At 40.9% G+C, this 17,931-nt stretch overlaps 1 protein-coding gene across 1 annotated transcript; it reads left to right on the top strand.

The window, feature by feature from the left end:
• The first annotated feature begins 372 nt into the window (after positions 1-372).
• Positions 373-17,032, top strand: HTR1E (5-hydroxytryptamine receptor 1E). The gene is made up of 2 exons (XM_019613113.2): positions 373-1,777; positions 11,838-17,032. The coding sequence occupies exon 2, from the start codon at positions 12,017-12,019 to the stop codon at positions 13,109-13,111; it is 1,095 nt and encodes a 364-aa protein (XP_019468658.1). The 5' UTR covers positions 373-1,777; positions 11,838-12,016; the 3' UTR covers positions 13,112-17,032.
• Positions 17,033-17,931: the final 899 nt, after the last annotated feature.

The following is a 17,931-nucleotide window of genomic DNA, read 5'->3' as shown; positions in this document are numbered from 1 at the left end:
TTTTTTTTGTAGCTGCACTAAATTTTCCACAGACAAGAGCATTAGTGATTTTAACTTTGATTGAGAACTGCTATTATCCACTCACAGCGTGTGGGAGCAAACAGGCACTTGGATAAATCATAAAAAGAAAACCACTTAGCAAGTTGCTTTCCTCAGTAACACCTTTTTCTGAAGGTACAAGGCTGAATGCTGTAGGGAGAGTGTGTGTGAAGAGAAAAGCAAGGCTGCAACAGCCTGCTGCAGGTGCTCAAGGTCAGCCCCTCTCACTGGAGACCATGAGGTCATGTTTGGCTCGGAAGGTATTCTGATATGTTTCTAAAAAATTAAGTAATTAAATATTTCAGAGAGTGAAAGTCATCAGCATTCTAATGCAGTGTTAATGGGGTCTTTCAGGAATCTCAAAGATCAGCTTCAAGAATGACAGAACTCGAGCCATTAGCAAGCTCATCCAAAAGTAGTCATCCATCAGACGTGAGTGTCTCCACAATCCCGGCTGCGGAGGAGTGTGAGGAGCAGCACTACATTCCTGCTTGCAGCCACTGCAGGAGACATGAAACTCATGCCAATAACCATCTGAATTCCCTCCTTGTCCTGCTGTGGACTGTCGGCCCAAGGGTGTGTTTGCCCAGCAATGGGTGAAGCTGGAAGTGACTCCACCAGCCCAAGTACACGGACAGCATTGAGGCAGCAGTTCACGGGAGATCATCCTCTCCACAACTGGTGCTAGATGAGAAACAAATCAGTCTACTTGGTAATATGGAATACCTCTCACATTGTCTTTGAGAGGAAGAGCTGATGATGGACTGTCCACAACAACAACACGATATTGGATTGGGTATTTTTTTAACAAGGGCAACAGATAGTGCCAATGTGACACAAGAGGATGAGGAGTAAAGCCTCTAGCTCCTTCTCCACTGCTTGTCACCTTCTGCAGACCTCATCTCCATGAGACAGCCTGCAGGTACACAGCTGTGTTTGAATGGGACAAAGCGTGGTGAGAAAAAGACAATTCCATTTGCCTCATGGAAGGTTGGGATAGACTCCAGAGTGAATTCCTCCTGATAACTCCTACTGGATATATATTCTACCAACACCTATGGAAAGGACCAGAACCACAGGATTTTCTGCCCTTCTATGATGTAGAAACCAGCAATAAATTATTTTGATTACAAGGCCTAATATATTAATAGAACATATAAAACTGTCTTTTTATTTCACTGTATACAATTTGCTACAGCAACCTACAGCCGTCCAAGGTACTTCAGCTTCAGTTCCACAACTCATGGGTCACTGAGAGATGCTCCCCGAGCTGAGGAGTCCATGTGTCACCAGCACCTTCGTACCAACAGTGTGGTGTGATGCCTTCAGAGCATTCCACAACTCCTTTAGCATATATTGAGCATCTGAAGCCACAGCGGGGAGAGGCAGAAGGTATCCCTGAGGCTGACTGTCCCCACAAAGAGCAAGTGACCACCTTTGGGGCAAGAACTTGGAGAGTGGTTGGGCTGCACAGCAAGTTGGAGCATCTCTACAGGGCTTTGTCCAGATACATCCTCCTGTCCCATTTTGTAGTTTGGGAGTGATTCACTACCCTGGCAGTCCACTCTGCTGCCCACGCCCCAAGGAGGGGCTTAGTGCCAAAGCAGGGATCCCCAAGTCCCCCCCAGAATAGTGAGCTGTGACTTCTTGCCATGTTTTCTCTTGCTTCTGTTAGTGTCCTGTAATTAGAAGAGGTGTGATACCGGTGCTGCTGTCATCAATTTACACTGATTTTCAGGTATTTCTGGTTTCCAGTATTTCTAAAAAACTTTACTATGTAGATAAAGATTTCCTTTTTAAATTAGTATGGGTTGGGATGATGCGTGTATTTTCTTCTCATTTTCTTATCACAGTCATGCAAGTTTGGCCTCTAGAGGTCATCTAATTCAACTGTCTTTAACAAGCATCAAATACAAGTTATCTACCTGCAAGCATGTTGTGCAGTGCAGTGTGAGGGATCATGTGGAATTATGATGATCCTCAAGTATCATTCCTGGGAAAGTGAGCAGCTGAGATGCCACCAAGAATGCTACAAACAAATTAAAGGAGAATGGGGGATAGCCACCACATAGCATCACATTCTGCTCCGCACCCCTATCAGAAGCATGTTTCTCACTTGCAGATTTGATTATTGACTCCTAGGTCACAGCAGGGTCTTGTTTTCTTCTGATGCTTTTAGGGTTGGAATGGAAAGTGAAAACTGAGAACAATAATTACAGAATTTAAGTTGGATTTTTTCTAAATACACATATGAAACTTGGGGTTGAGAGAGGAAGGAATAAGGACTTCAATCCACTTTCTAGAGTCTGATCTCAAGTCAGTTGTCAGTGATTGTTGGACCAATTTGGGGGACATTGCGTTTTAGTAATGAGTTCCTGGAGCTACTATGCTCTGAAAACGAGATCATTTTGCAATTACATTTTCTCATTTGTAGTGGTGGTCACAATAATGCACTCTTGTGTATTACCTGCATTATCTGGCAGTGACTGAATGAGACTAAATGAAACCAACATCCTGAAAGTTTCATTAATCCTCTGATACAGAGGAATGATGTTTTGTGTTCCATAACTGTAGACATGTTTGCATGTGTGTCATTGGTTTTTGGTAACAAAGATATCAAAAGTGATAACACAGAGAGTTTCCCTTACAAGTCAAAGCTTCATAGAGCTTTTGCTTGTAATGTCACAACACAGCAATATCCACAAGAGGTGTTTTCTGGTTGTATTTCACAAATGCAGACCACATCTACACAAAGAGAAACGGATACATGAAGTTTGTGGTTAAAAAAAGAAAAAAGAAAAGAAAGGAAAAGAAATGCAGTGTTAAAATTATGCTAAAATGTTACTCCCTTTGGATGTTTCCATTATTAATCTTTCACTGTGTACATCAGTACTGGGATTTGGGGTCAGAACTGATGGTTCTGGCATATTGACACAAAGTAGGTATGTTTTGCTTTTTACACTTTCTGACTTCTTAGCAGTTCTGTGCTGTGCTGTCCAAGGCAATGGTACTGTTAAAGGGCAAGAGTCAACATCTGATGATGAAGGTTGTTACTGTGGGCCAGGTCTCATTTCCTGTTCTTCAGCACTCACCCTCTGCAGCTACTTTCATTTCCCTCAGGAGCTGAGAATTCTCGTGTATCAGCTCACATGCAACTTGTTTCAAGTCTGAGCAAGAAGACTGTCGGCTCTTGCTGCTTTGATGATAGGGAAGAAACTTTGTTTCTTCCACTTGGTGCAGGCACTTGCACAGCTCAGAAATAATGGAAGGCAGGAAGGATAAATTGCTGTCTTTCAACCAATGAATTTCAAAACATTTTTCTTCCTTGTAGTCACCTATGATCCTATAAGAAGTTCTACCCAAGCAAGTATACGTAGCTTCCTGAAGTAGATATTCGGTAATGTGAATGAGACATACACTTGTCATCTTCTATCTCCTCATCATCTCCTTCATTTTCTGAGGCAGAGTAAATCAAGGCTTTGCTTGTGGTGATAATTAAAGCACTCTGGTTTATTCCAGAATTTAATATTGTTCTTAATGAGAAGAACAGATTTGAAATGTACACAGTAGGTAAGAAATGCATCCTGCCTTTAAAATCAGTCTTCTGTCACTGAGACAGGCACAAGGGGGGGAGCAGTAGGGGGGATCCTAGTTGATTTTTTTTGGGGGGGAAGGGTGTTGATTGTGTCTGACCCTTCCCTTGATAGCACAATGTTAAGACTTCTTATTTGTTATGACTATTAGGTGCTGCAGCAGAACCCAACTAAGGAAGGACAAACACTCACATGAGGATTGTTCTGTTTAACAGAGGGGGCATGTAGTCATAGGATGTTCTGAGTGTACCCATAGTCTTTTGTACTCAGTACAAGCAATCTATCAAACAGGGGAAATGAAAGTATGGAATATAAAGTACATACCTAAAAAACGTTTGACTTCCCAGGGCACTTCCCTGAGAATTAGAGATGAATATGGTCCTTCCTCTCTGTTTTTCTCCCTCTCCAGCAAACACACAAACACCTGCTGTTATAATATACATTACTTGCAGAGAAGTTTGGCTCTTCACATTTTATTACACCTGTTAAAAGACAGCTCAGTCTTTACAGCGTATGAACTTTCATAATTAGTCTGTATTTATGTTGTATTTGTGGGTTAATTATATTGTACTTATGGGTTTTGATGGCTAATTACCACTAATTCATATAATGACTTGTCTGAAATGCTTGATGTTCAGTCAGTTTCATAATGCTATGTTCTGCTTATCTTGTATTTACATGGTAATTGCTCCAGACATGTAGTTGTAGTGCCAGCTACTTGAGCTTAGAAAAGTTTCCAAAAGCAAAGGTATGGCTGAATTATCCCAGGCAGTGGACAAAATTGAGCATGTTAGTTTGGTTGTAGGTTTAGTAATGGTGTCAGAAAAAAGTATTACTTTTCAGTTACCGCCAGGACCCTAAAGAACCTAGCTGCAGTGTCACATCTGTCACTGAACTATAGGGGTAACCAAAAAATCATCCACGTGTGCTGTTAGCTCAGCGAGTGTCTAGCATTGATCTGTCAGTTCCCATGGCTTCCACCACCAATAGCAAAGTTCAGAAACAAAAGCAGCAATTTCTGCTGCTTCTGCGTAACTCCACTCCATAAATGTGCAGCCTTTTCCACAGTGCTCTGGTGTAGGAAACCCAACCTCTGCTGCACTGTGCTTGGCAAATATGATGAAAACCTGACCTCACAATGTTTCAGGGCCATCTCCAGTAACTGTGAGAACTTCCACTGCAGCAATGCCATATTAAGCAGGAGCCCACCCTCGACCTGTTGGGTGTTGCGCACCACATGGGGCATCAGTAATCCATTTCTCCCACATTTGCAATGAGGATGCTGGCTGGATGGAAACCCCACACTTGCAGCCCAGCCCCAGCAGCAGTCCCATGCCACTAGTCCAATGCTTTCACCATCACGAGACGTTTTTCTACTGTTGCCTTCTGCTGTGATAAAACTACTTGATCAGTCACACCCAGTTTTCCTTCCAAAGGAAGTTTGAAGCCATTGTGTGAGTCATCTCCCTTATTTCATCAGCCAGAAATTGGGCATATATTCACTAAGACTTAATTTCAAATCTTTTGCTCACAGTGGAAACTTCTATTGATTTCAGAGAGTTTCAGATCAAGCTTCAATGTTCTTTATACACTAAGTTTTAGTCTGCCTAATATCTTCATTTGGGCCATTATGAATTGCAGAACAGCTATGTACAGAATCAAGCCATGTGGAGATCAAATAAACCCTATCGACATCAGCCTCCTGACAGAGAATAGCAGCAAGAAACAAATGATGACTTGAAAAACAATGCATGTACAGTGACATTTAGCTCGAATAAAGTGATTGTCGCCATACAAATACAAATAGCACCATTTCCCCAGAGCTGAATAGATATATCCGTCAGCAAATATTTCTCTGTCTTTGACATGTCTCTAAGCAGCAAAATGAGAAATTGAGATGGAAAATGCATTCACAGGTGAGAATTCAGTTTTGATTTTCTTTACTTTTTTTTTTCTTAGTTCATTTGGAAGACTTCAACAAGCTTTCTTTTCTAGCCAGTAGTTGAAATGTAAAGTAACAAAATTGTGACAAACCATGGAGTAATACCCTATGGCCAGAAGTCTCCCAAGCCCCTTCTCACTGAAGAATCTAAGCCTGCAGTCACTCTTCAGATAGAAAATGTACAGCATCCAAGGAACTTAGAAGCCTCATGGCTGTTTTCAGAAAGGATTTATGCATCCAGCAGCTATGTTTGATCTTTGCATGAGAGCTAGGGTTTGTGTGGACCAGGGTTTATTTTCAGTGGGCGATAAGTGATTTTGACATCTTTTATAATGGGGTTGTACCTCTGTGAGAGTAAACACTTCAGTATTGGCAGCAAATGGGCCTGTTATTGATGTCCCTGCTGGAGCAGATGTTGAGCCAGGTAGACCCAGGGGGCCCTGCCAGCCTCAGCCTTCATGTGATTCTGTGTTTCTATGGATGAGGGCCCAGACTCAGATCCTTCAGGAAGGATAGATAAGACTGAGAGAAGGTGGCTGGGCAACAACTGTTCACCACAGCCAACAACTGTGCAAGTCTTAAGAGCGTATTTATGTTCTCTTTAAGAAAGGCTATAAAACAAAGCAGAATTTCAGACAGGTGCCAAGAGATAAGCTCAGTTCATCAGTGCATTATGCTGCTCCTGTATTTCTAGTGTTGAGGCAGCATTTGGCCATTAGAAGCTGCAAGAGGGTTCAATCCTGTTGTCCTTACAACAGCCTGTGTGCTGTATGTGGAGCATTAGGCTTGCAAACGGCAACAGAAGCTTCAGCTCAAAGACAGTAAAAATAAGGATTGCCATCTGGGGAGAACATCCAGCTGTAGTTCCTCCAGTAACTTTTCCTGGCTGTATTGGATGTAGTCCTCTAATGCTTCGGGGGGGCTTTCAAGCTGTTCTGGTGTGGTGCTTTAATAGTTTGCAAATTAAACACATTTATTTCCAATGAGAGATGTTTTAAAAATACTTTTGCTTCAAATAATTTTTTCCTAGCAAAAATGGCTTTATTTTACGATGCATTACTTCTGTTTCAACAGAAAAGGAATGAGAGGACAGTGACAACTATGTGGTTCTGCTTCTAATAGCAAAACAAGCAAAACGTTGTTGCAAAACAGACAAAATGTTGTTTTAGTTCAAAAGATACCAGTCTTTAAAATAGTGTTTAAAAACTTATAATTACTGATAGTTCTTCCATTCTCTACACAAATGGCTAAGTCAGGAATTAAGAAAAAAAAAAGAGTAAATCACTAAAAACCTCCTCCAAGTCCTCCAGCACCTTGATGTTTTACATTCATTTCCTTAAAGCACCAAGAAACAATGTAGTCTATTCCCAGTAAGTAGAGGGGAACTCTTCCAGTGGACTTCCAGTTTCATGACAGCATGACCCCTACAGTTAGAATTTCTGGTTGTGGTTTTTGAAGCCAAATGTGCCTGTGTTCCTTTTGGCTTTAGGAAAATAAATGGGTCTTGATCAGGATGGGGCTGCATCTTAACTGCTGCTTCTCTGAGGAGAGCTGTAGATGCTGGGAATGGCATGCTCCTCTTCCCTCCTCTCTATGAATTACACTTAGCTGGCAGTGTCTCACACAGCACCTTATTATCCAAGCTGTCCTCCCACCTGTATTGTATCTGATTGCGGGTCTTAGTCATGCAGTCAATGAATAAGCAGTCTGAATGGAAGCTTGAGCTGTAGGAGGAAGAGTTGTGGAGGCCCCATGCATTCGCCAGTGCTCAGCATGGAAGTTCTTTCCTTCTGTGTATGTATGTGCTTCTGAGTCATTCATTAAAACCATTCAAGGATCAATGCCATGGTCAATCCTATAAAACAAAGTATGTTACAACATTTAAGCAGCATTAAAAGTTTTGGACACACAGGAGCACAGGAGAGGGAGTGTTGAAAACCCAGTGTCTTTTAAAGCATGCACAGAGGGAGGTGAAACAGCAAATTCAGAGAAAAAGGCTGCTTTAGTGATGAAAAAAATTTAGAATTGTGAAGTTGAGTAAGATAGCCTGGCTTTATCAAAAAAAAATGAGAAATTAATCAGAGAACAATCTGTCTATATGAGAACTAAGCATGAAGATTGCAGGAGTCAGCAACCCTTACAGATCATATTTTTTCTTTCCCAGACAAAGGTTAAGTGTGCAGGTTACATGTCTCCTGGCTGTCACTATCTACTAAATTAGAAAATCTGCAGGGCTCAAGTGCCCCTTTTTGCACTAAGGCAAAGTCTGTTGATAAGCACAGCTCTGAAGGCTGCTGCTGTGGGCTAGTATGCCTCTGCTAATGTGTCCCATGCACCAGGGAAGGGCTGGCCACGTATTTTTCATTGGGTTAGCTCACATGACAAGGCTGTTTCTCACCATTTTCACTGTCTTTTACTTCCTCAGTGCTGCTTATCATGCCAAACAGCAGCTCCAAACATCCATAACTCATCTCTGAAGAAAGCAGAGACATAGGGAGGTCTTCCTGCCACAGATTAATGTGAAAGGCAGCACTTGTGTGTTTTGGCAACAGTTGTACAAGAGATTATTACAAATTCAGGATTTAACAAAGGCATATTGATTTATCGCTGCCAAAGGGACAGAGAAGTATCATAATTGCACAATGCCTTAATTGCTTAAAGGAAATGTAAAACTGAGGCTATAACTAACCATGAGGGAACTAACCCTCCTGCACGCGTGTGTTCACATGCACACATGCCATGACAGTTGCCCTTGTTCTCTCCAAGGGATGTCATTCCATTCTTAAGAAACAGTGAGAGATTCAGTGGCCATGGAGTTGCTGTCAGCCCATCTGCCACTCTATGTGAAATGCAGAGTATTCTGCCCCAAGACTGAATGTTCTTCTGCTGAGAAGGTAGAGGAACAGGCATGGACATTGCCATCTCACAGCTTACACCTACCCAACTGTTTTTAGGGAACAATTAATGATCCTCTTCTCCCCTTCTCCCTCTCAGAGAGCACTCAGTGCCATTACTGACAATCAGCTAATATGCAGTGTGATTGATCCCCTTTTGGAGGAACTCAAATGAGTTTATCCCACCACACCAGTAACATCAGTCTTGGTGTGAGATGACTGACAGCCTGAAGGAATACAAGTGCAAGCCATAAGCAGGCAGTCCTTTTAGTGAGAGCACTTCAATTAAGATAACCACGTTATTAATGTCTCTTCCGAGAACTGACTTATAAAACCACAATCGATTACTACTGTGTTAGTAACACTATAAATATAGCAACCAGATGGTCCCTTACCCTAGTCAAGGGCTGCCAGATACCATGAAGGACAGGTAGCAAACAAAGAATTAAAATACAAAATCTACAATATGTGTGACCACAATCACACAGACATTTTTAAAGGTTAATAATAAGAGGCATTAAAATCCTGTCCTATATTAATAACCAAGGTCAATCACTGATGTCTTCTTGCAAAGCCACTCCCCATTTTAAAACTACCTATTTTCTGGGTCAGGATATATCACAAAAGGCAAAGAGACGAAAGCTGGATGTCCCACCTAGGAGCATGCACTGTATCCTGGATGCCTGCTCTTTGCTGTTGTGTGTGAACCCAGGAGCTCAGCACTGCTGATCTGTTCCAAGGACAGGATTTAAGATATTGTGGAAGCCTTCAGCCCGATATCTCCAGACTTTTCAGCATTTCAGTATACTTCCTTAATAATATTTGTCTAATACAGCTTTTATTTGTGCTATTTATATTTTCTGAATTTCTAAGGGCTCATTTCCTATAAAGAGCACGGTAACTAAAACTCTTCAGTGCTGGTCTTTGGCATGAAGGATGTGCCAGTCCAGGCTGTGGTCCCTACAGGCAGGTCTTCTGCAGGGAGGATGCTTTGTTTACTTGTTCCCTGTCTTTAATTATTGCAGTTGTTTTCCAAGGAACTGCTGAGGAGTGAGCAGACCTAAACAAACAAACTTCTCCTTTGCCCTAATGGAAACCCCAGCATCAGATCTGATAAAGTATGACGGGTTTCACTTAAAGACAAAAGTTCATTAAGGAAGAAAATAATTTGTTTTTCAGATTATCCTTGTCTTGCAGAGAGGGGACAAAGCTCGGAAAGGATTTCCCAAAGGTTATTCTTGCATGAAAGGCTCTTCGCTTCCTTCTGGGTTAAGTACGTGTATAGGAATTGCTCAGCAGAAACATATGTGGCCATACACCTCTGGGAGAAATGCCAGGGCTGAAAATCTTCAGAGTTCTTAGGGATGTGAGGACAAGGAGGAAAATGCTGCTTACCTCAAGAAGTAGCAGGAGTTCTCTTGTGCGTGGACCAGAACAACAGGCAGCTGTGAAGGAAGGGGGGTGCCTTGGTGTCTCCCAGTACCTTAGAGTTTGCTTGTTGGAACCCAGGGCATTAGTGAAGTAATTCTGCTGAGGAAAATAAGAATTGCAATTGCATCTGTCTCATGCTTCAGAAGTGCAAAAAGGCCCTTTGCTTTATCCTCTGGTCAAAAAATCAGGCATAGCCAGGGAGTAAACAAATGGAATCAAGATCTCGCTTCATGGAGAAGACTTGTATGAAGAATTTGTGAAGGTTTGAGTTAAATTTTTGTCTTTTTGAAGCCTGAATGACCAAAACAGTGTTTTCAATGCAGTAATAACCTGAAAACTGATAGATGAATTTCCATGTGGTTTCTCCAGTCTATTCAGTCCAATATTTTCTCCAAGGCTAATCAGAATTTAAAGCAGTTTCTGAAGAGCAGAGTGTAGATGGAGGGGCCTGCTTGCACTATGGATGTATTCTACAAAGAGCAGCCTTTTTTCAAGTTTGTATTATCAACCTCATTCAGAAGAGAATTTCTGTCTCATTACAGTTTTTGAACAGGAGTCCTTGTACAAAGAACTAAGCAGCTGTCCAGTTACACATTTCTAATTTCTCATTCATATTTTTGATTCCTCTTAACTTGCATGTGGAAACACTCTCTTGGAGCCTAACCCAAGTCCTGCTGGTGTCAGTGAGAGTGAATTTTATTACCTCTCAAATTTAGTCATCTAAAATCAGATATGTATTTTAAGTGCAACTGTGGAGGAGCCACTTGTAGCCTATGTCAAGAAAGATCAGCATTTCTAGGGGATGATTCCTACCATCTGCCTGAAAGATTTATCTGGAGAAGGGACATGTATAGTTCTGGCAGCAGCTGTGTCAATCCAAGCTTATCATGGGAGCCTGCACAACTAGCCTACAGGAATCCTCACTTTTATATAAGTGAAGTCAAGGGAAAGAGTCTTATGATTTCTTTTAATGGCAAAAGATTGAGGCTTTCAGTTTCTTACAACTTTTATAAGGCGATAAATTACAAACAAGAAAGCAACGTCCCAGAGGATGTCTCAAGTTGCATCCCACAGGTTGCTAACTCTGGCCTCAGTCAGTATTTGGGATGTATGGAAAGGACTTCAGCACTTTCCCAAAATAAACTTCTGAAGAAAAATAAGCCTTTTTAAAGTTATTGTTTGTAAATTGCATCATAGCGTACTGACAGGCAGGGCAATCTGATAGAAATCTCAAAGAAAAGGCAGGAGCTTTTTGTCTGTCTTCTCCAAAGATACACGCAGTGGGATATATGAAATATCAAGAATAATTAGACAAAACTATACAAGCTCCTAGCAACACTAATGTGCTCTGTAAAATTAAGCATTTGCCATAAAGCTTTAAACGTTGTTTGAAAGATGCACGTTAAAGGCAACCTGAGTAATTTTTTAGTACTGTTTCTGAGATATTAATAAAGACATGGATATGAAAAAGCAGAAAAGAAAACTGTGAAATACTGATATGCCTATGCATCATTTCTAAAGATGATATATAGAAGTAATTGATCCCTCTCCTACAGCAATTAAAGTGAAAAGGCAGATTTCCTGTGCTCTTCATCTGCTGAAGCCTGTTTAACAAGCAGGCAAAGAACTATATGCCAGTATCAATAATTCACAGAGACTGCAGAAATGTTTGTTGGAAGGGACCTCTGGAGGTCTAACATCTCATTTGCAGCAAGACCCCCAAATTCAAAGGAGAAATAAACCTGCAGGAAATGCAGACAAAAATGTCTTTTAGAAATGGGAAATAAATGAATGCATAGAAAAAGGGGAAGAAAGGAGAGAAGAAAGAGGAAAAAGAAATCATTTCTTAATAAGATGTGCTAATATTAGAAGTGTAGGATTTTTGCCAAACTCTTTGTTTTTTCTAGGTTCACTAACAGATGTGTTTTTATCTTCTAGGAAAATGATGAGAGGGAGGAAACCTGGAAGTTTTCTGCTGCGCTGTTGAATATGGGAATATAAAACTTTTTTATCTGAAGTATCTCTGTCCCTCTTCCAAATTGACAACTTCTGAAGTTAGAACTACCTGCTACCCAAAGCAGCCACTTCTCCTTTCACTGTGCATCCTGGAGGGGAAAATGAATTTCACAAATTGTACCACTGAAACCAGTGTGGCTGCAAAGCCAAAAACTGTAACTGAGAAGATGCTTGTCACCCTGACCTTGGCCACAATCACAACCCTGACTATGCTGCTGAACTCTGCTGTAATCGCAGCAATCTCCACAACCAAGAAGCTCCACCAGCCTGCAAATTATTTAATATGCTCGCTAGCTGTGACAGACCTTCTTGTTGCTGTCCTCGTCATGCCCTTGAGTATCACTTACATAATGATAGATAAGTGGACTTTGGGATACTTCATCTGTGAGATCTGGTTGAGCGTCGACATGACCTGTTGCACGTGTTCAATTCTTCACCTCTGTGTTATTGCTCTGGACAGGTACTGGGCTATCACTGATGCCATCGAATATGCCAGGAAAAGAACAGCAAAAAGGGCTGTGTTGATGATAGTCACCGTGTGGACCATCTCCATTTTCATATCAATGCCCCCTTTGTTTTGGAGAAACCACCACAGTGTCAGTATTCCCAGTGAGTGTCGCATTCAGCACGACCATGTCATCTACACTATTTATTCCACATTTGGGGCATTTTACATACCCTTGACTTTGATCCTGATCCTGTACTACAGAATCTACCACGCTGCGAAGAGTCTCTACCAAAAGCGGGGCTCGAGTCGACATCTCAGCAACAGGAGCACCGACAGCCAAAATTCCTTCGCCAGCTGCAAGCTCACACAGACGTTCTGCGTCTCGGACTTCTCCACCTCCGACCCCACCACAGAGTTTGATAAAATTAATGCATCCGTGAGGATCCCTCCTTTTGAGAATGACTTGGACCTGGCTGGTGACCGGCAGCAGATTTCCACCACGCGGGAGCGAAAGGCTGCTCGCATCTTGGGACTGATTTTAGGGGCTTTCATTTTGTCCTGGTTACCCTTTTTCATCAAGGAGCTTCTCGTGGGCCTCCACCTTTGCATTGTCTCTCCAGAAGTAGCAGACTTCTTGACCTGGCTGGGATATGTCAACTCCCTCATCAATCCTTTGCTGTACACGAGCTTTAATGAAGATTTCAAGCTGGCCTTCAGAAAGCTCATCAGGTGTCGAGAACATACTTAAAAGTACTGGGAGATGATGATGATGACATGACTCCTGGCCTTAAGAACGAGCAAAATAATTTGACTGTTGTCATTTCCCTTGACAAAGGGGATTTTGATGTTTGCCTCTTTGCTTAACTCTCTTCAGTCAGTAATTTGTTCTGCTGTTTTTTTACGTATTATTCACAGTAAAAATTTGAAATAAATTTGTTCTACAAAGGAATGGATTTTTTTAGCAATGAAACAAACAGACAAATAACAACAAGAAAATATTAGATATTCACACTTAAGGCATTTTGTGTAATCAATGATTCAAGAAGGAAACAACAATATTCACATTTCTTTTATACTTTTTTCATTTAAGAATTGAATGTCTAACTTGACATGCACTGTAGTAATATAAAGGCTTATAAGCTGAATCCAGAAATTCATGTTCAAAAATTAATAAACTTCATGGTCATGACAACTAAACAGAAATGCTTTACTGTGGCATTTTGAGAAAACTGTAACTGTTTTTAGAAGGAAAATAACCACCATTACAGCAGAATACGCCATTCTATTCTTATCCCCACAGAAATGCACTATCGAAACAGAAGGCAAAGTTCATTTAATTCCTTCTAAAAACAGATCTCATTTTGTACTCCAAAGTAATCATTTAAGTGACCTTTTTTTTTGCCCAGTTTCCTGATTTATGTTAAAAGTATTGAACAGAAACTGTGCAGTTTTTTTGGCAACTGAGAGAAGCTACAAGACACAGCTAGCAAGTGTCACACTTGTAAGATCAGCTGCACACCTGAATGGTCACCTTTTTAATTCTGCTGTTCAATACTGCATTCCTTCAGGGCTCAGGCCATGTGCCTCGGTCAGTTGTGAGGTGGCATTACCCAGTTTTTCCCTACTTCTCCTGGACCTTGCAGTGCACAACCCCATGGATCATCAACCTTAACCCACAGACTCAGGCAGCTGAATGTTTTCTCAGCAGGTCAGTAAAGTACGGTGTTCAGAAATACCATCTGAAAGAAAAAGACAAATTACTTTGTTTGAACTGCAGCAGCAGAAAAGAAATAAGGAAAATAACTTTTTAAAAATAGCACACTTCGTCTTTCAATTTGTAACGGCATTCTTGTCACTTAACCTATGATCAAACCCTCTAGCGGAATTACTTGCTCTGGCTGTTCTCCAAGGAGTTACTTCTCTCATCCAGATAGAGTCCTTCATATCCTTTCTTCTGTGTTTATGGAAGCTAAAATGCCTTGGCTCAAACAGTTTGGAAATGAGAGTGGAAAGAAGCAAAATCAAAGCTAAGAATCTGGCACTGACCATTAGTAACTCCTAAATACTGCTGAAATATTGATTACTTATCTTGCCACACAATTTTCTTTCCATTTTTTTCTGGACAAATTCTTTTTGAATTAAACCAACATACCATATAGAAAATATCACATATATCATCCTGACATGCAGTAACTGAACCACAGCATGGCAGCTCTAAATCCATCAAAACAGATATTAGAGGTAGCAAGAGTGTTGTAACAGCACTGGAAGCCAACTCTGGAAAATGTTTTGAAAATTTACAACACAGAGTCATTTTTCCTATCAAGAGTCCAGGAATTATAAGTAATGTGAGTAATAAACTCTGGGTGGAGCTGAGAAATCACATCCCTGTTTCTGAGGGAAACAAGGGTTTGGTTGGAAAGATGCAGTTCTGCAAGCTGAGTGTAAATCAGATCTGAGGGTGACAAAAGCTGACCTACTGCTTACCCACATTCAGCAGGACTCTGCTTCAAGGACTACAAGTTTTCCACACCTGGATTTAGGAGGCTTATCTCCAGCTATCCTTCTGAAGCTATTGTCACTACTGTCACCTCCATCTATCTTTGTTTCCCTGGTAGCTAGCATTAATATCTAAAAAGAAGGAAAAACAGTCATCTCAACCACTGAGGATATCTTCCAGTGGGGAAGTCCAGAGACCCACTATGGTTTTTTATTTTCACAGTTTGATGGAGATGGAAATTGTCCACTGAAGGTGGGGATCCTGCCTGTAAAACTCCCAAAGCAGCCTCACAGAACACATGTGCTGTTAGGGAAAAAATAACCAAATGCCCAAAATGGTGAGGGTGATCTCCAAAATAGCTGCTGCTGGTAGGGAGAAACGCTTCCAAGAGTGGCATGAAAACTGTAAAACAGACAAGCTGCATCATCTTCATTTCTACTTAAGACCTTCATGTATCTGATCTCCACTATTATCACTCAGGCTACCAATCGGTGTCAGGTTGAAGACCGTTTAATTTTAATATCTAGAGGTAATGAACAGGGGAAGAAAACAGATGGATGGCTAATTTTTGTGCTTCCTTCTTAAATACTCCGCATTCACTGTCAGCTGACTACTGCTTTTGTAGTTAAATCTTTAGTTAAACACAGAGCTATGCTTTCTAACAAACGTCACTAGACTGATGAAGATGTCTTTTATGTTTTTTCCACACACAAAGCCAGGAACAGCTTAAAGGACTGCTGACTTACAACAATTTAACTTGATCAGAAATTACCTGCCATCTGATGGAAATAAAAACCTTTGCTAGTCCGGCACCATTACTTGACAATCTCATTTTTTTTCCATGTTAAGAATTTGTGGATTTTATTAAAGGTTTAGACATTTTCCAAGCTTAGACTTCTTTTCCACGGAAACTCCCCATTTATTCCTATCCTGGGTTAAGCCACACCACGGCCTGCAATGCAAGGTCTTTCCAGCAAGTTCCTAATGAAACATCCAAGACTTTCACCTGACATCCACTTTCCTTAGCCACTCTGAAATATCTTTTCTCCCCAAAGTCTTATTTTCCCTAAAAATCCCCTTGCTCCTTTCCTAGCTCTCTTCCTATCATCTCCCTCTAAAGGTCTCTTCCCAAGCCCATCCCCATTCTCAGCACAGGCTACATATACTTGCTTGCATAACTCCTCTTCATTCCTTCATACTTATTTCCTCTTATTTTACACCCCCAATTTCCCATCTCTCCATTAAGTTTCTGACTCTTTAATTCCCAAATTTATTTTTGTCCTGCTGGAGCAAGATCTACACTCTGCTTCCATCTTATCGCTATTTCAGTGCTGATATCAGCATTCTTGTGAGCTTGGATATTCAAATCTGCTGCTTTTTATTATCTCTTACATGTGCTCCACATTTCCAGAGCGTATTATTCTCTCTATTTAAGCAGCCAGTTCTTTGGAGCAAGTTCGTATATCCCTACTCCCATTGAGCCCCTTTGAGAATGGGGGTTCTCCACCACAGTGATGCACTGAGCTGTTTGAAGCATGTGAGATTTATGTTGTTGACCTTCCTGTATGCAGATGGATGATGGAACTGAACTCTCCAAAATAATTTAAAACAAAGTCCCCGTATCACCAAGTGTATACTGAAAGGGCTGTCACTTTTTGCATTTTACTGCCATGTGTGTGAACTGTGCAGTTTTTCATAGTTGCTACTTCTTTTTTTTGGTACTGCCAGCAGTCCGTCCTTTGCATGTACCAGAAGGAAACAAAAAAGCTTCATTTGTCATGAGATGCTAAAAGAACAAAGGAATCTTTTCTAATGACTCTTCATGCTTCTCTATTTTCAACTTCAGTCATCAAAAAGTAAATAGGATTGCAGCACTGGGAGGAAAAACAGGCCTCCAGCACAAGTGGAGAGACTGTTCTTGTGCCTTGTGTCCTCTCATTAACCATTGCAAATATCAGTGATGGACTGTTTAATGTTCATCTTTTACACACCCAAATGATTTGTATGAGAAATTATGTTAAATTGCTTTGTTATTTAAGTGGACATAGATATTGTGATATCTTTTATTGGTGTAGCCAATATATTACAAGTTGTATTTCATAAGAGTCACATGCAACATACATATTACCTTTGTAACTGCTATCTGTTTACTCTTCAGGCCAAAAAAAATAAAATTTTATAAAATGATATGAGTTTGGATAAATACCAGCTTTATTAGCTGTCAAAATACTCCTTATCATTTTCTATTTTGTACTATGTACATAATATTGCCAGCATTTATCCCTTATTCCTCTACCACTGCCAGGGGATTTTTACTTTTTCATGATTACATGTAGATGATTTTATATATATATTGCCTTCAGTATGATGAAATTATTCCTTTTCACCCAGTGTAAGCCAAACGTTTGCTACTTTTGAATTAAAATAAACTAGAAATTATAGCCTGCCATGCCTGTCAGCCCTGGAGAACAACTTACAACATTCCTCATGGTTTAGCGTGGCCTTGCCCAAGCGTACAGTCCTTGCACTACAGATTCTTCCTCAGTGTGTCGGGGAAGAACTCCACTTATTTCCATGAACATTGAATCAGCCCTTAAATGTAAACTTTCAGTGCTGCCCCTGTAAGTAGAAGAAGCAACCATGAGTAAGCTGTGTGAAAAAAAAACATACACTAGCAAATGTTACGAGCCTCTGCTTAAAAGATAAAAGATTTTTTTACCATTTTTTCCTTTTTAATCACTTTGATTTCCTCTTCATTTTACCCTTCAAGAGCTGTGTGGATGTGGCACTGAGGGACATGGTTTGTGGGCATGGTGGAGATGAGAAGACAGTTGGACTAAGTGATCTCAGAGATCTTTTCCAACCTTAATGCATCATCAGTTCTATGACTTTCTTGCCATTCCTTTTCCCCCCATTCCTTATCTCTCTTTCCTGCCTTCCCACTACAGCCTTTCTCCGCGCCACAGTGGCATCAAGTAACCTGCAGCAAGCAGCAAGGCCACCTTGGGCTGTGCTAACACACAACATCACTATGCTCTTGGTTTTAGGAATTTAGGCTGCAGACACTG

The sequence above is a fragment of the Meleagris gallopavo genome, chromosome 2, assembly GCF_000146605.3.
Source record: "Meleagris gallopavo isolate NT-WF06-2002-E0010 breed Aviagen turkey brand Nicholas breeding stock chromosome 2, Turkey_5.1, whole genome shotgun sequence".
NCBI lineage: Eukaryota > Metazoa > Chordata > Aves > Galliformes > Phasianidae > Meleagris > Meleagris gallopavo.
The sequence above is the reverse complement of the archived record's forward strand: the minus strand, read 5'-3'. Positions and strand labels throughout refer to the sequence as shown.

Coding starts and splice junctions, on each gene's coding strand:
- HTR1E (XM_019613113.2), top strand. CDS start 12,017: ATGAATTTCACAAATTGTACCACTGAAACCAGTGTGGCTGCAAAGCCA.